This window comes from Monodelphis domestica, chromosome 4 (genome assembly GCF_027887165.1).
Source record: "Monodelphis domestica isolate mMonDom1 chromosome 4, mMonDom1.pri, whole genome shotgun sequence".
Lineage (NCBI taxonomy): Eukaryota > Metazoa > Chordata > Mammalia > Didelphimorphia > Didelphidae > Monodelphis > Monodelphis domestica.
The window spans coordinates 377,012,926-377,038,162 of record NC_077230.1 but is presented as its reverse complement, the minus strand read 5'-3'; the positions used below and the strand labels follow the sequence as shown (position 1 = coordinate 377,038,162).

Sequence of the window (25,237 nt, the reverse complement as noted above, 5' to 3'; positions counted from 1 at the left end):
TTGAGGCAAGGGAAGCCCAGAAAGTCTTCTGTACCTTGAGAAAGGCTGGGTGACAAGTTGAGCGCGCAACCATTCATTACCTCTTCCTTCAGCTCAAGGATTTTTGTCCTTGCTCAGCTCACAACTTTAGCCCCAAATTTAAGTGCCTACTATATGCACATGTATTTTGCTAAAATCCCTATCTTCAAAGAACTTATAGTCCAAGTAAAATGTGGGTGAAAAATTGATCCTATCCACTCCCATAGCACCAATAATTCTGTATGTGGAGCTGACTCCAGAGTTAGATATTTCTCTCCTTTGAGCTCCAAATTACATCTCTAACTGCCTGCTGGACAGTTCCACCTGGGTAGCTTGTTGGCACCTTTGTGGAAATGCATCACATTCAAAATTGGCCTCATCACTTCCGGCAACTCCTGAACTTCTCTGTTTGTGGCACCACCACCTTCCCTTTTGTTATGGGCAGGAAAACCTTTCATTTCTCTGGCCTCATCTTTCTCCGTTTGACAGACTGTCAGACTCTTCTTACCTGGTACCCCTCCTACCTGACCTACTCCTCTGAAATCCTTTTCCCTATATTTGGAAGTCGTCTATTTGGGGCTAGAATCTTCCATTTTTCTCAATGATTGGATTCCCCTCCTCTTCCCCCAAACCTCAGAGATAAGAAATCAATTACATCTTCCAGAGCAGGTCCCTTTCCTCCCCATAAAACACCTGAGCTATGTTGATCTCTAAGGTTCCTGGTGCACCCTAAAGCATGTACCCTTGCAGGAGTTCTAGATCATTATAAACTCCCTCTTCCTATCAGTTTTTTTTTTTTGCTTTCCTTCTTAGAGTAGATAATAAGTATTGATTCTAAGGCAGAAGAGCAGTAAGGGCTAGGCAATTTGGGGTAAAGTGACTTGTCCAGGATCACATAGGTAGGTCTATCATAAGCACTGAAGAGCACGGTGCCTAAGGTCCCCTGGCAACATCCCTGATTGTTTCTCTTCCTTTTCCTTCTCCATTCAGCAGCTTTGGAGGTGTATGAGTCGGGGTCTGTGTGTGTGTGTGTGTGTGTGTGTGTGTGTGTGTGTGTGTGTGTGTGTGTCCTAACTGTAGAGTGCTAGTCTTGGCCCCAGTGTGAGGAGCTCCTTCCTATGTTGTGGAGGCCTTCCACTCCCATTGGAATCTCCAGCTAGGTCATGGGGCCTCCTCTTTAGAACCAGCCCCTAAACCTAGTGTCCCTGGACTCCAAGGATAGATTTCAAGGGCTCTGTGAACTTGGATGGGAAAAAAGTTCCATCGTTATTTTTATCAACTGACTGAAACAACATTTCCTAATTGTGAATTGAAACAACAACATTATTCTTAGGACTCCCTAAGATGTATCAGCAGGCTGCCAAATGGCTCTCTGATGCAAAAAGGTTAAGGAGCCCTGCCTTAATGATCAACTGTGAAGGACTTAGCCACTTGGAAGAACCCATGATGACAAATCCTCCCCTCCTCCAGGGAGGGAACTGATGAGCTCTAAATGCAGATGAAGCATTTTTAAACTTCTTTTTCTCATTTCTTTGTCTCTGTTTTCATTTGCAACATGGCTAATATAGAAATATGTTTTGCATGACTTCACATGTATAATCAACATCAAATAACTGACCTTCTCAAGGAGGAGGAAGGGATGGGAGGGAGAGAACTTAGAACTCAAAATTTAAAAAAATGAATTTTAAAAATGCTTTTTACATGTAATTGGGAAATATTCAGCAACAAAAAAAAGACCTGTCTGAGACACACCAAAAGAAAGGGAATTGTTGCTTTTCACCACAACTGGCTCATCTGATTCTTTTAGAAAGCTCCTTTAATCCCAGTGCTTGACACTGATGACATTCATTCAGGTTCAAAAGCACAGAATCATCTTAGACTCCTTTCCTTGGTCCCAAACATCCAGTCACCAGTTTCTGTTGATCTTATTTTCTAGTTTCTAAAATTAGCCTTCTCTTTTTACTATTAGTGCACTCCCTCATCATCTCTGGCATGCAATGTGGAAACAGCCTCTGGACCCATTTTCCCTGTCTTAATTCCTTCCCCTCCTCACCCCTCCAAACCATCCTTTAAAAAAAAAAATCCTTGCTTTCTGATGAAGTGAGAAGGGCAAGAGCTAAGCAAATGGGGTTAACTGACTTGCCCAAGGTCACATATCTAGGAAATGTCTAAGGTTAGATTTGAACTCAGGTTCTCGTAACTCTCGTAACTCCAAGCCTAGTGCTCTATCTACTGTGCCACTTAGCTGCCCCTTCAATCCACCCTTAATGCAGCTGCCAGAGTGATGTAGAGGTCTGACTATCCCCCTCACTATTCCTGTGCCTCCTCCACCTTCTTTTCAGCCTGGACAGACACTTCTTGCTATTCTACCCTGTTTTCCAGTTGAGCAGGATTACCTGTCCCCCTCTCTCCCCCACTTCTTTTTTTTCCCCTTTCTCCTCACCTCTGGGCCTTTGCAGACCTGAATTGGTCTCTCCTTTATGCTGGCCTGCTGAACTTCCCTTACTTCTGGGCTTGGCCTCTGGTTTCCTAGAGCCTTTCCTGATTCTCACTCCCCAACCCTCCAGAAGTGAGTAATCTCTTCTTTCCAGTGTCTCAGGCCATTCTCTGGTGCACTTATTTGCTTCTGGAATTGTATTGGAGTAGTCTGTATTCTTGTGATTACTCTCTTCTTCTCCCCTCATCCCCCAGACTATAAACTCTTTGAAAGTTTCTTTTGTCTCATTTCACTTATGGCTCTTTAGCACCTACCCAGCACAGTGCCTTGCACCAGGATAATTAATACTGACAGCTCACATTTATATAATGATTTATTTACATTATCTAATTGCTCCTCAGAGTATTCCTGTGAGAGAAGTGCCCTCATTATCCCTGTTTTACAGATAAGGAAAATGAGGCTCAGGAAGGTTCAGTGACTTGCCCTGGCTAACAAGGGTTAGTGCCTGTGTTGGGGTTGGGCTCTAGGGCTTCCTCATTCCTCCTGACTCTATATGCTGGACATTCTCTGCATGCCACACCTCGATGTAGAAAAGGAGGTCAGTACCTCTAGTCCTTGGATTCTTAACCCAGACTCTCTGAATTTGTTTTAAATCCTGTATATTTTGTTTTATTCCTTTAAAAATATTATATTGAAAAGGGGTTCAAAGGCTTCACCGTAATAGTAAAGAGATCCGTGATGGAGAAAAGGTTTAACACCCCCCCCCCCCCCCCCGTCTAGTCCATTGTCTTCTTTTTTTTTCCCCCAGAAATTAGGAGGCAGAGGTGCAGAATAAATGACTTGCCCAAGGTCATATACAGGTAGCAAGAGACCGAGGCAGCACTCGCACCCAAGCTACCTGGGATGGTATATATTTAATTAATGTTAGTCAACGATTATTTATAAGTGCCTACTAGGTGCCAAGTACGTTGCTCACCGTTTAGGGGAACAAAGAAAGGCAAAAGACTGTCCTTGCTCCCCTGGAGGAGCTCTGTCTAACGGGGAAACAATATGCCCACAGCCAGGTACAAACAGGCTGTAGAAAGGCTAAGCTGGGGATAATCAATAGATGGAACACGACCGACATCCTCCAACCCCAGGCTGTTCTCCAGGCTCCACCAGGGCCCCTTGGGAGTGGGGGTCTGGCCGGCTAGGCTGATGCAAAATCCGCCCCCGCAGCCTGGCAGCTGCCCACGTGGTACACCACGTCTGAGGAGCCGGCAGCTTTTCTAATAAATCGCGCTGGGGCGAGAAGCGGCGAGCCAAGGCTGGGGCGCACGAGGGAGCCTAAGGAAGCGAAGCTGCGGCTGGCAAGGAGCTAGCGAGAGAGTACGGGACTCGGAGGGCGGCAGCCCGCCTTGGCGTCGGGGAGCTAGCACCAGGGGCAGAGACTCCTTTCCCGCAGCGGGGCTGGGAAGTGCCAGGGTTGCGCTCGGACGCACCAAGCGCGCAGCTCAGCGCTGCAGCCTCCGGGGGCCGCCGCAGTGAACTGGATCAGCCAGTCTCCAGCCTCTGAAGCCTGCAGGGGCTCCCCGTCCCGGACCGCAGGAGAGAGAGTGACCCGGTTCTCCTTTCCCGCTCAGGTCCGTCCCAGCTCTACCAGCCCGAGCCTGCCCGCCATGGAGCCGGTCCTTCTGGCGGACGCTGAGCAGGCGCCCCTTTTCCTCACCAACTGCTCGGGCGCCAACGTATCCGAGCAGGAGCCGGAGCCGCCTGGGGGCGGCCGCAGCGCCGCGTCCATCGCGCTGGCTGTGGCTATTACGGCTCTCTACTCGGCTGTGTGTGTGGTAGGACTCCTGGGCAACGTACTGGTCATGTATGGCATTGTCAGGTGAGGCTGGGGTCGGGGGCGCTGGGGACCTGGCGACGAGAGGGTGGGGGCGATGAGGGAGGAGGTATCAGGGGGCCTCCAGTGTGAGATGGACAGTGTGTGTGTGTGTGCGCGCGCGCGCGCGTGTGTCTGAGGGCCCTTTACCGGAGAGCACTGGATAGCAGAGGCTGTCCCTGTGTGTCAGAAGCAGACAGTGTGCCACGACTTCCCGGGCTTTGCGGGGCTGCAGCAGTTGACGGGAACCGTGTGTGTTCCTATGTATTCATCCACACTGCCAGAGCTGGTGTCTGGAACTTGACACAGGTGACCACAGGTGCCCTGCCTGCCTACAGCGAGCTCCCTTTGCAAGGGGGCCAGTCTGTCGGCAGGCTCACTTGAGCTGACCTTTCCATCCCGACTTCCTTGGAGCTTCCAATGATCTCAGGTGCTCGGCTAGCCTATATTCCTATATTGTGTGCCATCGCATGTACAGGTGTCTTCCTATACCCTCCGTTCTGGTTCATGGTGATCGCGGGGATTCTGGGTCCCCATAGCTCAATATTTGGGTGTACTCTGCCCTTCTGCACCAGGGGAGTCCCGATTTCCAAGCCACCTGTGCTTTGGTCTCTTTCCTGGGAGTCATTTGACCAGGAATAGCTGAAAGTACTTAGTAATTGCTCTATCCTCACTTCCTTTCTAAATTCAGGATCGCATTAGTATTTTTTGAAGCAAACAATGCAGTGTTGGAGAGGGACCCATAAGGACACGGATTACTGGAGGGTAATCAGGTAGATGAAGGGATTGGAGACCTCCTTAAGGAAGAGTTCCTAGAGGGAACTGGAGATTTTTAGCCCAAAGAAGGGGATATTGGGTGACGGGCAGGGGACAGATGAACATGAACAATATTTTCAAGTGTTTGAAAGGATGTCACCTACAAGAGGAATTCGATTTTTCTTTGATGCAGAAGTCTTGAGGGATCCCCAGACTTTGGAGGTAAAGGACCTGGGTTCCAAGCTCAGCTTTGCCTCTGAGTGCCTGGAGAACCTCGGACAATTGACTCTGTCTCTGTAAAACATGAAGGTTGGGCTAGATGAGCTCTTAGGCCCCTTTAGACTGGAAATCTTTCATCCTGTGCCTGGTGCTTCTTGGTCCAGGGTATAGAATTAATGGTGATGAGAAGACATTGCAGAGTCAGGTAGGCTTGATGTCAGGAAGAACTTCCTCATAACTAGAGCAGTCCTAAAGTGGAAGGGAATACCTTGGGAGCTGATCTCATCCCTTTCATGGGAGGTCTTCAGAGAGACCAGATGACCAGGTGAATAACGGGGATGAGAATACCTGCTCAGGGTAGCTAGGTGGAGCAATGGATAGAATGATAGGCTTGGAGACAGCTCAGACTTATCTTCTTGAGTTCAAATCTAGCCTCAGAAACTTCTTAGCTGTGTGGCCCTAGGCAAGTCACTTAACACTACTTGCCTTCTCTGTCAAATAAACTGGAGGAGGAAATGGTGGTATCCAGTATCTTTGCCAAGAAAATCCCAAATGGAATGAATAATATAAATATTAATGTGAAAAAGTATTTTTAATTATTGTTAAGGTCTACTATAATTTTTGAATATTTTTCTTATTTTGGTTTTCCTTATTATTTATCAGCATTGTTTTATAGTTGTAACTATATAGATTCAATGTGATGTCAAGATATTTAATGACTTTTGTCTTATACTCAAATTCCCCTGCTTTTTTTCAATTATAAAGACAAAAAATAAGGATAAAAAAAGAAAATCCCAAATGGGGCCACAAAGAGTCAGACACAACTGAAATGACTGCACAACAACATACCTGGTTAGGCAGATAGCCTTCGAGGTCTTTTCTTGATTCTTTGAACTTATTTCAATCCTACAGAGCTAACTCCAGCCCTGTCAAGAGAAGGGAGAGGGAGAGGCAGTTGTTTTAAGAATATGAAGGTGGCACTGAATCTGTGACTTCCTGAGGAGGTTACATGTCCCTGGCAGATGGAATCGTTTTAAATGTTTCTGGAGGAGCTTTCTGGAGAGAAGTGCTTGAGAAGCCTGTAAAGCGTTCTTTTCCCACTGACCTGCCTTTCATCTACCCTGACTGTGTTCCCTAGGAAGTAGGGAGAGCCTTCCCTCCTCTTCCCTCCCCAGTGGCTCAACTACTTCTCCCCCACTACTGTGACCCCTTGGCACCCCATAGACTTATCACACCATTGGCAGAATTCGGTTGAATGGAAGACAACGATGCTTCCTTTAACTGATGGTCATTATACCATTTATCCAGTAACAAAGAAAGAAGCAGTGAGGAGGGATAAGACTTTGCAAGGCCAGAGTAATTCATAATGCACTTCAGTCACTGGAGAGCCCTTCAGGTCCTAACTTGGAGCCTCTTGCCTCTTCTATTAGACCCAGTTCTGGCAAGCTCAATTAATTTGTGAGGAGTGAAAATCAGTAGGAGTGAGACTGTTGGAAGCAAGAACTTTGACAAGGCACCTCGTAGCCTGAGAGAGAAGAGAAGAGAGAAAAATGATCTTGCAATCCAAAAAGCAAAATAGGTTAGAATCATTTAGTGAGGTAGCCAACAGTATGCAAACATTCTCTGTGTCTCAATATCAATATTGTTGTCCAGAATAATGGATATTTGTAATACTTATAACCAAGACCTAAACTCATTAAGAAAACCACGGTTGAGGGGCAGCTAGGTGACTCAATGAATAGAGAACCAGGGCCAGAGACCGGCTGTCCAGGGTTCAAATTTGGCTTCAGACACCTCCTAGCTGTGTGACCATGGGCGACTCACATAGCTTCAATTGCCTAATCCTTGCCCCTGTTCTTCCTTGGAACAGATATTTGCTATAGATTTTAAGTCAGAAGGTAAAGGTTTTAAAAAAAAAACCTGGTTGTTATACTTTTTTTTTTTTGAGACAATATTTTTAGGAAAGTTTCTATGTTGTTTAGACAAGTATGACTCTTCATGACTCTGGGGGTCATATTGTCCATGGGTTCTCTTGGCAAAAATACTGGGTTTGTCATTTCTTTCTCCATTGCATAAGATAAACAGAGGTTACGTGACTTGCCTAGGGTTACACAGTAATAAATGCCTAAGATCAGATTTGAACTCAGGTTTTCCTGACTCCAAGCCCAGTACTCTATCCACTGAGCCATTGATTCCTTGAAGGTTTCTGTCTCAAATGACTAAAATACAAAAATTTTGGTGTTTAAAGAGTCAAGTTTTGATATTCTAGTGGCTGATTCACTAGTTGACTCCTGTCTGCTATTCCAGAGGCCTGAGTTCAATTTCTCACTCATATAGGTACCTTTTGAAAAGCAGGATGATATAGGGCAGTGATGGTGAACTTCTTAGAGACTGACTGCCCAAATTCCACCCTCATGCTGCATGTGAGCTGCCCCTTACCCCAGACAGGGGAGGGAGGAAGTGCTCCCATTGGGCTGCTGGGCAGGGGATAGGTGATATGAAAAATGTCCTTAGGCACAGTGGAGAGGGGAAAAAGAGCAGTCCTCTCTGGCACACAGGCCATAGGTTTGCCAACACAGGTATAGGGAATAGGACTCTAGACTTGGAGTCAGAGACCTGAGCTCAAATCCTGCCCGAGACATTTATGAGCTGTGTGACCCTGAGCAAGCCACTTAACCTCTGCTCTCATTTCCTAATCTGTAAAATGAAGTGCTAGTAACTTTCTAATGTCCCTTCTGACTAGAAATCTATGATTCTGTAAGTCGTCTCATTTCTGGTCTTTAGTTTACTTATCTGAAAGATAAGAGAGTTGAACTAAATGATTTTTAGGTCCTTTCTTAGCCTAAAAGCAATGAATGGTGCCACAATACATGGAGAACCAGAGAACACTTTCCACTGTGCAGATTACAACCCATAACCCTAGGAGTCCATCTGAGGGGAGCACTGAAACTGAGTTACTTGTCATGAGTGCCATACTGCTAAGTAAGTGTCAGAGGCAGGATTTGAACCTAGAACTTTATGACTAAATCCACACTGCCTCTTGTTGCTATTGAGGCATGATTAAAAGACATTACTATGCAATGGCATCACATCACACAGGAATTTAACTTAAGTAAATTAAACTACCATCACTAAGGAAAAATTTTAATAATGTAAAAAATTTCACCTTTCATCTTCCATTTTAGTCAATGAGCATCTGACCCAGAGAGAGATGAGCCAGAGATGGAAGAGGTGAATTGACTGTTTCCTTCCCTTCAGTTCTTTCCATTCCTCCTCTTCAAGAATGAGTGCCTCCCTTGTGCTGAGGATTAGTCTATAGTCTCACCATTATCACACCTACTCAATCTATTCATTCTACTTAAGTGGGTGAAGTTAATGAGAGGGGCAGCATCCCTTGCCCTTCTCAGAATTCCTAGTCAGCTAGAAGACTCCTGCCATGTTGTCCTCTTCTCCTTGCTTTTAGATAAAAGGAGAAACAATGTAGGAGTCTGCTCACCCTTTAATAGTGTCCCACATGTGTGAAGCCCTTTTGAGACTATAATTTTCCTTCAATCATCAGTTTTCCAGGCAGCTAAATCATTTCCTGTTTCTGTTTTCTTCTATTTGAAAAAGAAGTCCTAGTTCTTGACTCTCTCTGGATCCATATCTTAGCTGGGTGTGGTGAAAAAACAAAATTTACTTTCAGTTGTTTCCATAGCAACCATCTCAGCACCTTCTGCTATCTGCCACTGATTGCTGGCTTTTAAAGAGACCCTGGCTGTGGTACACAGCCCATACTATAAGCCTAGGTTGATGGGTTGGTTAGTTTTCCTGAACTGTTATTTTTCTCCTCCTTTTTTGCCCTTAATTAATGTATGTAAGTATGTGTGTTTCAAGGATAGTTTGCTGGGTTGTGTGTATATGGAGGAGAGAGAGCAATGTGTTCCAAAATGAAGGTGATATAAAACAAGAGTGATGGATAAAAATTAAAATCAGGGAGAAAAAATGATTCCCTCTCCAGTGGCAACTGTTTAAAGAGACTGAACTTTATGGGTAATTTAAGGGATTTTCAAATGAGCTGACTTTAGAACCTCACCTCCGCAGGAAGATATGACTCTGCTGTAATTGATAATTGCCATGTCTTCCTATTCTCTTCAAACATGGTACAATCACCCACCCACCCACCCAGAGCCAGAGATGGGAAAAACCCTCTGACTCTTGCTGAAAGAAGAGATTCATTCCCTCACAACGAACTGAGATACTGGGGTGACCTTGCTTGAGTCAACTAGGCACCCATGTATGCCTCCCATCTCCCTGCCCTCCCCAAAGCCAGACTACATTCTACGAATGATAAAACTTTTATGATTACTATTTAATGTAATTTCTCTGCTTCTAGCTTTTGTTTTATCTATATTTACTTTAATTTTATCTAAAATTGTGATTGCTACACCTGCTTCTTTAAGTTAACAAAATCTTTTACAGAAATGATTTAATTCGAACCTCACAACAACTCTGTGTGGTGAAAGGTATTGCTATTTTTATAGATGAGGAAATTTCTGCTTAAGTGAAGTGATTTGCCCAGGGTCACAAAATTAGTAAGCATTGTAGGTGGGATTAGAAGCCAGGTTTTCTTGACACCATTTTCCTTAGGTAGATAACTAGTGCCAAGGGGCTCAGGTAGACTTCCCTGCAGCATATCTCTCCTACCACAGGTACCCTTGCCCTCTCCTGCCTTCCCATTTACACTAGCTTGATTCACAAGTCAGAGAAATGTCAATAGATAACAGATGAAAATTAGGGTCAATATTGACTCTTCTGAAGCCTGGAGAATATTGAATGCTGTATCCAGACCATCTCCCTTACACAGTGAAGGAGAGAGGAGGGCTGTGAGGGATTTTTGAAATAACTAATCCTCAGTTCGTCATTATCTTGAATTTCTCTCTATATTTATGATCTCTCTCCTTCCAACTTATCAATGTCATTTTAGTTTCTCCTCAGACTGTTTTTGATTCTTTTTCTCCATCATCATCACCATCATCCAACTCCCAGTTTGAAGTATGAGAGGTCTTATCATTACATTTTTGAGTACTTGAGGCCAGGGCAGCTAGCAAGTGTCTCTAGACCAGGGGTTCTGAATCTATTTTTTTCTTTATTAAAGTTAATTTAATTAATTAACTAATTTAGAATATTTTTCCATGGTTCCTTGATTCATGTTCTTTGCCTTCCCTCCTCCCACCCCCCTTCCTGTAGATAACATGCAATTCCACTGGATTTTACATGCGTCATTGATCAAGACCTATTTCCATATTATTGATATTTGCATTAGGGTGATCGTTTAGAGTCGATATTCACAATCATAATCCCATCAACCCACATGATCAAGCAGTTGTTTTTATTCTGTGTTTCTATTCTGAATGTGGATAACATTCTTTCTCCTAAGTCCCTCAAAATTGTTCTGGATCATTGCATTGCTGCTAGTAGAGAAGTCTATTACATTTGATTGTGCCACAGTGTATCCATCCCTGTGTACAATGTTCTCCTGGTTCTGCTCCTTTCACTCTGCATCTATTCCTGGAGGTCGTTCCAGTTCACATGGGATTCCTCCAGTTCATTATTCCTTTGAGCACAATAATATTCCATCACCAACAGATACCACAATTTGTTCAGCTATTCCCCAATCGAAGAGCATCCCCTCATTTTCCAATTCTTTGCTACCACAAACAGCGAGACTATGAATATTCTTGTACAAGTCTTTTTCCTTATTATTTCTTTATAGTACAAACCCAGCAGTGCTATGGCTGGATTTGGAATGTTTTTCAAGGCATAAAACACATGAGATTATAATGGAAACCAATCATAGTGAAATAGCTATCAAAGTGTTTATTAAAGGGGCAACTAAATGGCTCAAGGAACAGAAAGTCAGCCTGGAGATGGGAGGTCCTGGATTCAAAAACTGGCCTCAGCTATTTCCTACCTGTGTGACTCTCAGCAAGTCATTTAACCCCAATTGCCTAACCCTTGCCACTTTTCTGCCTTGGAACCAATTCTTAGAGTTGATTTTAAGACAGAAGATAAAAGTTTAAACACACACACATACACATTAAAAGGGGCAGCCAGTTAGAATGAGCACCATGCCTGGAATCAGAAATACCTGGATTCAAATTGGGCTCAGACACTTTCTGGCTGTGTAACCCTGGGCAAGTCACTTCACTCTGCCTAGCCCTTGTCACTCTTCTGTTTTAGAATTGATACTAAGTCAGAAGGCAAGGGTTTAAATATACATATACACATTAAGGCACTAAATTAAGAGAAAGCAGAGTGTCTGAGGCAATTTATTTTTATGTCCTGGAAACTAGGTCTGGGCATATGAGGACATAAATATCCAGAAACCCGAATGGCATAGGTAACACCTGGAATCACCTGTCCTAAGGCCCTAGGAACTATGTCTGATGATATGAGGAGACACATACAGAATCAGAAGACCTGGGTTTTGAGTCCAACTCTCCCACTTATTAACTCTGTGACCTTGGGCAAGTCACTAAACCTGGCTCCCAGCCTCAGTTTCCTTACCTCTACAAATGAGGGAATTAGAATAAATGCTCACTAAAGTCCCTTCCAGATCTAACAATCCGTGAGACCTAAATGCAAGAAAGAGTGTGAAGCCCAGTCTACAGGAAGTACATAGGACTCCTTGAAGACTGGGTGCTGTCAGCCTCTCTCTTCCTTTTAACATATTACTTCCTCAGTTTTCACCTTTGTAAAATGATTATCTTAGACTAGGTGGCCTAGAATATCCCTTCCAGATCTAAGTCTAGAAAAGACTTAGTTTGATCCAAAAGATTTGGAAGAGTAGCAAGGGCAGAAGAAAGTGATTTTAGCTCTCAGCTACTTTTTGTTAAGATGCGTAAATGGAAAAAATAGCCAGAAACTCACAAACAGGGTTAAGGAACATTTAAAAATGTGTAACTTTTATTTTTAATTAATAATTTGTCATCTTGACCATAGCCATAACTAATGGACTAAATGTTCTCATTATCTAGTCCTTTACTCCCCCCACCCCCAGCTGGGGATCCTAAGCTAACTGTCTGCTTCTATGGGGGAAGATTCTGGCAAGCAAATATCCCATGAATGAATGAATCTCTTTCTCTTCCTCTTTCTTTATCTCTGACTGTCTCTGTGTGTATATCTCTATCTCTGTCTCTCCTTAACTGATGTAGGGAAGTCCCCCCACCCCAATACCAGAATAAGCCCAGAACCTGGGATAGTGAGAAGTTAAGTGATTTGCTCGAGGTCACAAGCCATTTATGTTTCAGGGGCAATATTTAAGCCCAAGTCTTCTAGAATCTCTGTCTGGTTCTCCCATGGTCCTCTTAAAGTCTTTCCTGAAAACTTATAGAGGCTCCACAGGCAAATAGCAATTTGTGAAGCTCTTTTACTGATATCAGCCCAGGAGAAACAACCTCAATTTCTTCTGAAAGGCAGAAGAGTACAGGACTCAGGGAGGCCATTCAATCCTCAAGTGCCAGGTCCACAACAGCATTAATCACCCTGCTCATCCAGAACCTTTGAGCTGGCTTCTGACTTTGGGGTTTATCATCACCTTGGAGAGCTCCCCGATCTGCAGAGTTGTGTTTTCTCGGAATTTGAAGGCTTTGACAGATACATAAAGTAAGAGTATATAACAGTGGGATTGAATGGACCCTCAGATTAGGGATTGTTTCTCTTTTTGTTCTCTGTAACTGTCTAGGTCTCCCCCCCCCCCATCTCTACCTCTATATTCTTGTGAATCTCTCTTTCCCTTTCCTTCCTTCCTCCTTTCTCTGCCTCAGAGGTCTTTTCCATGCTTCCTTCAATCTCTCTTCCTCTTCCTCCTCCTCCCATTTTTTCTTTGTATTCCAATGTTTCTCTATGTCTCTTTCCCTTTCTGTTCTTTTCTCTTTCTGTTTTTGTCTCCCTGCCTCCTCCCAATGTTTCTTTTCCCCAACATCTCTTTGTTTCTTTCTATCCGTGTCTCCCCCCCATCCTGCTTTTTCTTCTCCCCTAGCCTGCCTGTGTGTCTCTTTCCTCCTTTCCCTCTAGATCCTTTGTCCTATACATATCAATCAATCACCAAGCCCACATTCCTCTCCTTTCCTAGGAAGCCAGACATTTCAGTGCCCATCCCTTTCTTTCCCTAACATGCTGAGAAGCAGAGAGCATTTTCTGCTCTTAATATCATTCCCTGAACAGTCTGACTCCCTCTGGAGCTAGAGATGCATTGATTTCCCTGCTGAGAGATTATGAGAAAGCTCTCATCCTGAGAATGAGGCTCTAGCATCATCCTGCTTGCTGGCCCAATGTCCATTCTTCGCACCAAGAGATCCTTCACCTCAGACCCTCTTCACATCCATCTCCCTTCGGAAAAGGAGATGATTTCTTAAGAGACATTTATTCTTGTTAGTGTTTAGACACAGAGATGTGATGAAGTCAATTTATTGAGTAGGTGTAGGAGAGCAGGGCATAATGGAATAAGCTCAATTTGCTTTGAGGGTCAGAGAACTTGAGCTCAAATCCCAGCACTGTTACTCACTACCTGTGAGTAGTCACTTACGCTCTCCAGGTCCCAGTTCCTCATCTATAAAATGAAAGTGATTGGAGTACACGGTCCCAAAGGCACCTTCCATCTCTAAATGGATGATCCTCTACCACACTGATGCATCTCACTCCTCTTTCCTCTCCCTCTGCTCCTCTTTTTCTTCTTCCCACTGTTCTCCACCCACTTCTCCAGGAATCCTTAGCTTTGATTCAGACAAGAGGAGAGTTAGGCAACCCTCATAGAGATATTGGCTTGAAGAGCAGGGAATGAGCACTGTCTTTTCTGGGAACAATGAAAAAAGTGGTTTAGCTGGAGCAGAGGAAAGATAGAAGTAGAGAAGTAAGGCCTTGAATGCCAGGCTAAGGATTCCAAACTTGAATATATAGGCATTATTGCAGTGTTAAAGACTTTGTAAGGAGAGGGCTGATATTGGCAAAATGGTATTTTAGGAGGATTAATGTGCCAATCAGTCTATCAATTAATCTGTCAATCTCTTGAACTGTCTGTAAATTAAAGGTGTCAATTCCACTGCCCCCCTTTTTCAGAAATACAGAGTTTATTCTCTATTAGGAAAACTACAAACATCATAGAACATATAAAGTAACAAAAACAATTTAAAAAATCATATAACTATATCTCATATTGAACACTATTTTTAATCAGAAATACAGAGCTGGTTCTGTATTAGGACAACTGTAAGCATAATGGAACACATAAATAACAAAAACAATTTTAAAAATCATATAACTATCTTAATAATTACAGGGAAACAGCCATAGCACTGCTGGGTCTGTACCCCAAAGAGATAATAAGGAAAAAGACTTGTACAAGAATATTCACAGCTGCGCTCTTTGTGGTGGCCAAAAAATTGGAAAATGAGGGGATGCCCATCAATTGGGGAAGGGCTGAACAAATTGTGGTATATGTTGGTGATGGAATACTATTGTGCTCAAAGGAATAATAAAGTGGAGAAGTTCCATGGAGACTGGAACAACCTCCAGGAAGTGATGCAGAGCGAGAGGAGCAGAACCAGGAGAACATTATACACAGAGACTGATACATTGTGGTACAATTGAAGGTGATAGACTTCTCCATTAGTGGCGGTGTAATGTCCCTGAACAATCTGCAGGGATCTAAAAAACACTATCCACAAGCAGAGGATAAACTGTGGGAGTAAAAACACTGAGGAAAAGCAACTGCCTGACTACAGTGGTTGAGGGGACATGACAGAGGAGAGACTCTAAACGAAACTCTAATGCAAATACTAACAACATGACAATGGGTTCGAATCAAGAACACTTGTGATACCCAGTGGAATCACGCGTCGGCTACGGGGGGGGGGGGGGGAGGAGAGGAAAAGAAAATGATCTTTGTCTTTAATGAATAATGCTTGGAAATGATCAAATAAAATATTATAAAATTAAAAAAATAATAATAAAAAATAATTACAGGGAAAGTTTTTGGCAGAGCTGTTGTTTTAGCTGCTATGGAAGTTCTAGTGTGGCCTGAACCAGATTAAATCATATTAAAACATAACTGGGAGGGGGGGCAGTGAGGTGGCTCAATGGATTGAGGGCCAGGCTTAAAAATGGGAGTCATCACTTCAAATCTGGCCTCAGACACTGCCTAGCTGTGTGACCCTGGGCAAGTCTCTTAGTCCCCACTGCCCTAGCCCTTCTATCTAGGAACCAATATATAATATTGTTTCTAAGACAGAAGGTAAGGGTCTAAATTTTTTTTTGAAATAAATGACAGAATAAATAAAAATAAAATATAGGTAATAATATATTTTAAAATGAGGTTGATTTGTGGCCCATGGGGAAATCTTATGTATGAAATAGTGGCCCCCATTTCCATTTGAGTTTGCCATCACTAGTGTAAAGGGTAGATTGGAAAGTCAAGAGACTGGAAGAAGGAAGACTAGGTTATTGCCATAGTCCAAGCATGAGACGGAGAGGACCTGAACTACAGAGGCAGTATTAGGAATGGAAAAGGAGCTCTGTGATCTTGGGCCAGTTCGTTCATCTTTCTGGACCTTGACTGCAAAATGGGGACACTGTAGTTCAATAATGATAACTTTCATTCTGTGGTAGTTTAAGGTTTTGCCGAATGCTTGAAAAGTAACAATAACTTACATCTTGTATATAGGATCCCATTTGATCTTCACAACAACCCCAGGTGGAAGACGCTATTGTTATTTCCATTTTATAGATTGGAAAATTGAGTTTCTAAGAGCAATTAAGTGACTTACCCAAGGTCTCACAGCGAGTAAGTTTCTGAAGCAAGATTTGAACCTAGATCTTCCCAACTCCAAGACCAGCTCTACTTACTACACCATGTGATTGGATGGCAGACCAATCAAAACCACTTGTTCTCTTGAGGTCCTTCCATGCCTGGATTCATTGGATCACATATTTCAAACTAGAAGGGGCATTTTGAGGTCACCTAATCAGTGCTTTCATTTTGCAGTTGAGAAGTCTTAAGTAGAGAGATAACAACAACAGTAGCAGCAACAACAACAACAACTAACATTTATGTAGCCCTTCCTATGTGCCTGCGCTTTATAATTATGATTTCATTTTATCCTCACAACAACCCTGAAAGGCAGGGGCTATTATTATCATCCCCATTTTACAGATGAGGAATTTGAGGGAAACAGGGGCTAAGTGACTTGTCCAAGGACTCCCAGGGTGTGAGCACACAGGCATAGTTTGAACATGGGTTCCCCTGACATGAGATTTAGCTCTGATTCTTTGAAGGAACCTGAGAAAGATAAGGAAAACTTGACCAAGAGAGAGGTCTGAGAATGCAGAAGAATTTACCTGGCCACCTCAAAACGGATACTTTCCAGCCTTGTTCTTCTCTCATTTCTGACTACTTGCCATGACTTAGTTTATTATTTATCTATTTTTAAAAAATCCTTACCTTCCATCTTGGAATCAATACTGCATATGGGTTCCAAGGCAGAAGAGTGGTATAAGGGCTAGGCAATGGAGGTTAAGTGACTTGCCTAGGGTCACCCAGCTAGGAAGTGTCTGAGGCCAGATTTGAACCCAGGATCTTCCATCTCTGGACCTAGCTCCCTCCTTTATATATTCTTGAACAATACGTGGTGACCCATAGCTCCATCTGCTTGTCCAGAAGATCCTCTACCATGAAGCTCCAGCCAGCTGCACCTCAGGAGGAAGGGATTGTGCAAGTGCAAAGTATGATTTCATTACCGCTGAGGATTAGGGCTTCTAAATCAAATTGGTTCCTGAGAAAATCAGAGCGAGCACAGGAAGAGGGTGAATAGTTACTGAGAGGAGAAAGACTGGGTTAAATAAGTCATTCACCATGCAGATGGCTGGAGCAGTCCTGGCTCTGCCTAATGGGAATGGGTGCTCTGTTTGAACTTCTGGTCAAGCACAGCTGCAGAAATCAAGGGAAACTTTTCTCTGACCAGGAAGATGGGGGTGAGGAGGGTAGGAGAGGAAGAGGACCTAGAAATTTGTCTTCCAGAGCCTTTTGAGTAAAACTGAGTGACAAAAGGGAAGGCTCAACAGTGCTGTGGGTGCCATGTTCCTGGATGGGTCTGACCAACCACAAGAGGCACTGATGTACCTTCTACTAGGTATGCATGCCTAGGTAACTTCTTGGTGTTGTTCAGCCATTTTCAGTTTTGCCTGACACTTCATGGACCCATTTGGGATTTTCTTGGCAAAGATACTGGAGTTGTTTCCCATTTCCTTTTATCCAACTCATTTGATGGATGAAGAAACTGAGGCAAACACAAACACAGTTAAGTGACTTGCCCAGGGTCATACAGCTAGGACATGCCTGGGGGTAGGTTTGAACTCAGAAAGATGAGTCTTTCTGACTCCAGGCCCAGCTCTCTATCCACTATGCCATCTAGGTGTCCCAAAGCATTATATAGAATCTATAGATTTAGAAGAAGTGACCCTTCAGATCTCCTAGCCCTATTCCTTTATTGTATGAATGAACAAGCCAAGGCCCAGAGAAATGTTGTACAAAGTTATATAAATATTAAGTAGCAGGTCTAGGATATAAATGTTAGTTAGTTTTTTTTTTTTAAACAAACCCATATGTGTTTTTATAACTATAGAAGCTCCTGGTGGATAACTTTCTCTACTAATGATGGTCACCATTATTTCTGCAATTTATAAACTTAGGAGGTACTTATGAGAAAGAACACTATCCACATCCAGAGAAAGAACTGTGGGAGTAGAAACTCAGAAAAAAAACAACTGACCAATCACATGGGTCGATGGGGACATGATTGGGGATGCAGACTTTAAAAGATCACCGTAGTGCAAATATCAATAATATGGAAATAGCTCTTGATCAATGACACATGTAAAACCCAGTGGAACTGAATGTTGGTTATGGGAGGGGGATGGAAGGAGGGAAGGGAAGGAACATGAATCATGTAACCATGGAAAAATATTCTTAATTAATCAATTAAATATAATAAAAAATAACAAAATAACAGATGAGATGATGAAAAATGCTTAGAAAAAATAAAATAAAATGATCATTAACCACACACAAAGAAATAAATTATGGTGTGATCACACACACACACACACACACACACACACACACACACACACACAATTATAAACTTAGAACTTGGAGCCCTGCAAAATTAAGTACTTTTTCAATGTCATATAACCCGTGTGTTCTCAAAGGTAAAATGGTTATTATTACTATTATTATTATTATTAATTCACTCCCTGCTACTTCAATGTTAAGTACCCACAGGGAACTGGGGCAGGGAGCAGCTAAATCTGGCTAGCCATGTGGTCAGATAATAGCATTCAAATTGAGTAAGATCAGGCTTTATTTACCTGTCTCTTAAGACCCTGAATGGCACTTATGGGATCTATGGCAAAGGGAAAGAAGAAAGGGAGGGAAGAAGGAGCAAGGCTCCTCAGTGAAGATCCAGGGGACCCAGCTCATAGTTCTGACCACTCCAACCTGGGGTCACTCTCCCCTCTGCATCTATTCCCTGAGTCACTCAGAGAGGATGTAGTTATCATGCTGCTTCTGGAACTTCTGGGTCCACATTGTTGGAGCTGAAGCCTTGGAATTTGATGGATAAGCTTGTCTCTTACTTGGGTCATTTGGTGATGAGCATCTTCCCTAGAGCACATCAGACTGAAGCCTGTTCCTGTCCTACCAGGTATGGTTCATTATAAGCCAAACCAACTCTGATAACTAGAGGAGAGATCATGGAATCATAAATTGAGAGGTGACAGTAACCTGAGAATCTATCCCTTTCATTTTACAGATCAGGAGACTAAGGCTCAGTGCTATTAAGTAACTCATCCTAGACCACACAATAAGTATATGAAGACTTTTTCCTCTTTAAAGATATTTATTATAAATTAAATTTTGATTTTTTTTCAATCAACAAAATCCATTCTCTCTCCCTTTCCCCTCCTCCCTTTTCCCCAATTTAGAAAGAAAAGAAGAAGAAAAAGAAAAACAAATTCCCCCCAGTGACACACACACATAATCAAGCCAAACAAATTCACCCACTGACCATGTAAAAAAAGTTCATCACTTCTCTGTGAGGAGGTAGGGAGCATGTTTCATCTCAGGTCTTCTGGAATCATGAACAGAATTCAAAGCTGTTGGTCTTCACATCATTGCTGTTATTGCATCATTTGTTGTCCTGGTTCTGTTCACTTCACTTTGCATCAGTTCATAGGGGTCCTGCCAAATTTCTCTGAAGCCATCCCCTTCATAGGTTCTTATAGCACAATAGTATTCTGTTCCATTTGTATGCTATCATTTGTTCAATCATTCCTACTCCGTTAGTTTCCAGTTCTTTGCCCTTGCAAAAAGAGCTGCTATAAATACTTTTGTACATATGGGACCCTTTCCTCTTTCTCTTATCTCTTTGGGATATGAACATAATGTCGGGACCATTGAGTCAAAGGTATGCACAGTTTAATAACTTTCTGGGCATAGTTCCAAATTACTTTCCATAATGGCTGAGCTTGTTCACAGTTCTGCCAACAACACTTTAATGTACCAGTTTTTCCTCAGCCCTGCCAACATTTATCATTTTCTTTTTTCTGTCAACTTTGCCAATCTGAGGTGGAACCTCAGAGCTGTTTTTATTTGCAGTTCTAGAATTATTAGTGATTTAAAGCATTTTTTCATATGGCTATAAATAGCTTGGATTTTTTCCCTTTGTATAAAGGCAGCTAGGTGGCTCAGTGGAGAGGGAGCTAGTTCTAGAGATGGGAGGTCCTGGGTTCAAATTTGACCCCAGGCACTTCCTAGCTATGTGACATGGGCAAATCACTTAACCCCAATTGCCTAGCTCTTACAGCTCTTCTGCCTTGGAACCAATAACAGAAGGTAAGGGTTTAAAAAAAGAAAAGTGCCTATTTAAAAAATTAGGAGAAGGCAGACAGGGTTTTTAAATTTGGAGGGCACCTTAGCAGCGATAGATCTAACACACACATTCATGAAGAGAATCCCCAGGCTAGTATCTCCAGCAAAGGGTCATCCAATCTCTGCTTGAAGACCCCCAAAGAAGGGAAGTCCAGCTCTGAGGCAAGCTGGTTTCACTTGGGGCAGCTGTGTTCTGAAGGTTTTCCTGATCTCCTCCCTAAATCTATTTCTCTGTAATGTCCATCCATGCCTCTTGATTCAAACCAGATCCGAACAAGTCCGATCCAGTTCTACACGATCCCTGCTTCAGAGACTTTAACACAGCTACCATGTTCCCCTGAGTCTTCTCTTCTCTAGACTAAACATCCCCAGTTTCCTCAGCCGATCCTCATATGACATGAACTAAATGTCCCTCATCCTAGGGTAGGTCACCAGTTTCTTCCTTTGTTAGGAAGCTGCCAGAAGAAGAATAAACACTCAGAAGAGCACATACGCCTCTAACTCTTCATTAGGAATTTCAATTCAAATCAATAAACTTTTATTAAATGTCTACCATGTGTGAGGCATTCTGTTGGCTATTGGGGTTACAAAAACAAAACAAAATTTGAATTGTGGGTATATTCTACCTTTTTTTTTAACTTAGATCAGGAAGACCCAGAGTTCAAATCCAGCCTCGGGCATTTACTAGTTGGCTGACCCTGGGCAAGTCACTTAACCCTGTGTTTGTCAGTTTCCTCATCTGTAAAATGAGCTAGAGAAGAAAATGACAAACCATTCCAGTGTCTTTGCCAAGAAAGCCCTAAGATCACAAAGGGTCAGTCATGAGTGAAAATGACTGGACAACAACAATCCATCAAATTCGTTTATCAACTACTATGTGTCAGCTACTGTGCTAAGTTCTGGGGGTACAAAAACTGGAAATGCACAGTCTCTATCCTCAAGGAGCATCTGTTGGCAGAGCATCTTCTGACAGGCATCTGTTGGCAGAGATAGCCAGCAAGAAGGTGAACCAGTGAACCAATGCCCACCTCATCTGCGAAGGAAATTGTTGATAGGGGAGGGAGTAAGGAATGCTGGGTTCAGGCATGCAGAGACTCCACATTCTAGTCCACATGAGCTAAAAGGCTGAGAGAAGCATCCTAACAGGACCGGCAATGGAAAAATCAAGATGGAAAAGAAGCAGGAGAAGCTAAGAAGCAGTGGAGAGGTTTCATTTGGGGCTTTATCTGGCTAACACCCAGCATAGTGCAAGGTGCCTTGTTTGCTGGGCTCAGCCAGCTTTCTACCAAAAGTAAACTAAATAGACCTTCCTTGTCTCTTATCTTCCCATCTTACCTGACTTCTGTGTGCCAGAAGGACCTCCAGAGAGTGTGGTGCAGGGAAGAGACCTGGGTTTGGAGTGAGAGGACTTGAGTACAGAGTCTGTCTCTTACTTAACTACTTGTGTGACTTTGGGCAAGTCATTGGAACTTCTCTGATCCCTAGTTTGTACCCCCCCTTTTTTTGGTAAAATGGTAAAATGAGGGAAGGTCCCATCTCCCTCTACATTTCTCTTCCTATAGATTGTTGAAGTCTGGAGTTCAGGAGTGAAGTCAGGGTGGGAGATAAAGATTTGATTATCTGAATAAAGATGTTAACTAGAATGTTAAAAAAAATGAATGAAGTTATTAAGAGGCAACATGAAAAGAGAGAAGAGAGCAGAGCCATGGACAGAATTTTGGGGATTCTTAAAAAGAACCTAGAGAAAGAACAATTAGAAAAATAGGAAACAAGAGGAGAGAGACTGGGAAGGAAGGGGTGTCAGTGTCACAGACTTAAGAAAGATCCAAAAGAATGAGAATCGAGAAAGAGCTATTGGGTTTGCTGGTTTTGGGGTCATTGGGGACCTGCTGGGGGAGACGATTGAGGAGAGGGGATGTTGAATGAAGACGGATAGATTGCAAGAGGATGAAGAATGAATGTGTGGTGAACAAGCAAAGGGTAGGCAAGATATATATTTTAAGCCCTTACCTTTTGTCTTACCTTACCTTAAGACAGAAGAGTGGCAAGAGGTAGACGGTCCAGATTAAGTGACTTGCCCAGGGTCAGTAGCTAGGAAGAGTCCAGATTGAACCCAGATCCTCCTGACTCTACATCGGGCTATTTTTCCCCCTCTCTTTCCAAATTAAATCTCATAGTCCTTGCCTCCTTACATGAATTATTCACAATATGAGATTTTCCTAAAAGTATTTCAGGATCTGAGATCCATTTGTTTGGAGATATTTAATGGATCTTAAATATTTCCCTCTTAGAAAATCATTATAAAAAAGAGGACATATTGTTTCTTGTCACTTAATGGGGCCAAATGTCTAATTAGGTATGGCCAGCCATTGTCAGCTAACTGAGAATCCCTTTGTCCATCTCCAAATGGGCAACATCTAGGCTCACCCTGAAAACAGGAGCTGATGGGTATTTTGAAACACATTTTATTGAGTTGATTCTTGGGTTCTAGTCCTTGCTCTGCCACTGATACATTATGTGACTTTATTTTCCTCCTCTGATCTTGTTTCCTTTTCTGAAAAAATGAAGGCATCCATGATGATCTCTAAGGGCCTTCCTTCCCAGCTCTGAGACCCTACATTCTCAAGACTTCTCAATCTGACATTCTGTTACCTCTTTTTAAAAAAAAATCCTTATTTTCTGTCTTAGAACCAATACCAAGTATAACTTTTAAGGTAGAAGAGTGATATGGGCTAGGCAATTGGGGTTAAGTGACTTGTCCAAGTTCACCCAGCTAGGAAGCATCTGAGGTCAGAACTGAACCCAGGTCCTCTCTACTCCAGGTCTGGTTCTCTATCCATTAAGCCATCTAGCTTCCTATATTCTGTTAGCCTTTTAGTTCTAAGGTAATCTGAGAATCAAGGCGGGCTTGGAGTCAGGAAGATGAATTCAAATCCATCCTCAGATACTTATGAGCTGGGTGACCCTGATCAAGGAACAATCTGTTTGCCTCAGTTTCCTCAACTGTGAAATGGGAGAGTAATAGTAGAGTCATTGTGAAGATCAAATGAGATAACTGTAAAATACTTAGTACAGTGCTTGGCATAAAATAAGAACTCAAAAAAATACTTGTTGAAGGGGCAGTTAGGTGGCTCCATAGATAGTCAGACCTGGAGATGAGAGGTCCTGGGTTCAAATCTGACCTCCGACACTTCAAGTCACTTAACCCCAATTGCCTAATCCTTCTGCCTTGGAACCAGTACTTAGTTATTAGTTCTAAAACAGAAGGTAAGGATTTAAAACTAACTAAATAAATACTTGTTGATTGATTGACTTTCTAGACAATGAATATAAAGCAAAGTCAACCTCAGGACTTAATCAGAAGGAAGGAAGAGGGGGCAGCTGGGTGGCTTAATGAATTGAGAATCAGACCCACAGACGGGAGGTCTTTGGTTCAAATCTGACCTCAGACACTTCCTAGCTGACCCTAGGCAAGTCACTTAACCCCCATTGCCTAGTCCTTACCACTCTTCTGCCTTAGAACCAATACCCAGTATTGATTCTAAGATGGAAGGTAGGAGCTTAAGAAAAAAAAGAAGGAAGGAGCAAGCATTTATTAAGTACCTACTATGTACCAGGCATTGTGCCAAGTGCTGGGGCTATAAAGAAATGGGGAAAAATTCCCAAACAAACTAAAAACAGTTCCATCCTTAAAATAGGAGACAAGAGTCAAATATACAAGATATAGACACTGCAAATGAAGAAAGTCCACCCCACTTTGGGACAAGAAAGTTAGCTCTATTGTTGTATTAGAGAATAGTTGTATATCAGGTCTCCTCACTATCCTTGCCATGTAGAATGTTAGCTCCTGTGAGAGAGCAGGGATCATTTTCATTAGCTGATCAACAAGCATTTATTAGGCACTAACTGTTTGCCAGCCATTGTGCTAGATACCAAGGCTACAAATACAGAAACAAAAGAATGTTTGCCTTTCTGTTCCCAGCAGCTAGAGAGTACCTGGCACAGAATAAGTATTTAATAAATGTTTATTGAAACAAATTGAGGCTGGAGGTTGGGTCTCCTCCCTCCTCAGTGTCCGGGAAGAGGCTCTTCCCTTAGGGTACAATCAGGGAGCTTGTAGTGTCTTGGGGAGTCTTGACTTCCCCATGTACAATGCATGCATACCTGCCTCAAGCCTGGTAACTCGATTCTGTGTCAATTTAATGAATATTTATTAAGTGTTTCCCTTGTGCTCAGAAGGATGCTGAGAAGCAGAGAAGAGGAGGGAGTTCCTTCCCGACATGGGGAATGGCTTGGGTGGATGGATGGAGGCTGAGAGATCCCATGTGGAGTTTAGGGGTAGAAAACTCAGAGTCCAATTTGACTGAAATGTAGATGGTTTTGGTTTAGTTTTTTTTCAGTCGTGTCTGACTCCTCGTGATTCCTCTTGGGGTTTTCTTGGCAGAGATACTAGAGTGGTTTGCCATTCCCTTTTCCAGCTCATTTTACAGATGAGGAAATGGAGGCAAACAGGGTTAAGTGACTTGCCCAGGATCACACAGATAGTGTCTGATTATGTCTTATGCAGTAAGTCTGGGGACTAGCTAGGTGTCTCAGTGAATTGAAAACTAGTCCTAGAGATAGGAAGTCCTAGTTCAAATGGACTTCAAATACTTATTTGTGTGATCCTGGGTAAGTTACTGAACCCTAATTGTCTAGCCCTTACCTCTCTTTTGTCTTGGAACCAATATTTAGTATAGATTCTCAGACAGAAGGTAAGGATTTAAGAAAAAAGAAAAAAAGAAGTAAGTCTGGAAAGATGGATTGGGGTGCAATTGTAGAAGAGTCTAAATTCCAGAGGGAGGGGTAATAAGATCATAGACCTGGAACTAGGAAAGACCTAGAAGCCATCTTCCCTATTTTACTCTCATTTTACTGAAGTCCAGAGAAGTCAAGAGACTCACTCAGGGTTACACAGCAGTAAATTTTAGAGGTGGGA

The 25,237-nt window shown here is 42.7% G+C and overlaps 1 protein-coding gene across 1 annotated transcript; it reads left to right on the top strand.

Annotated features, from left to right (window-relative positions):
- Positions 1–3,008: 3,008 nt before the first annotated feature.
- Positions 3,009–4,703, top strand: OPRD1 (opioid receptor delta 1). Its single transcript, XM_056826174.1, has 3 exons — positions 3,009–3,053; positions 3,871–4,325; positions 4,490–4,703. The coding sequence occupies exons 1-3, from the start codon at positions 3,009–3,011 to the stop codon at positions 4,701–4,703; spliced, it is 714 nt and encodes a 237-aa protein (XP_056682152.1).
- Positions 4,704–25,237: the final 20,534 nt, after the last annotated feature.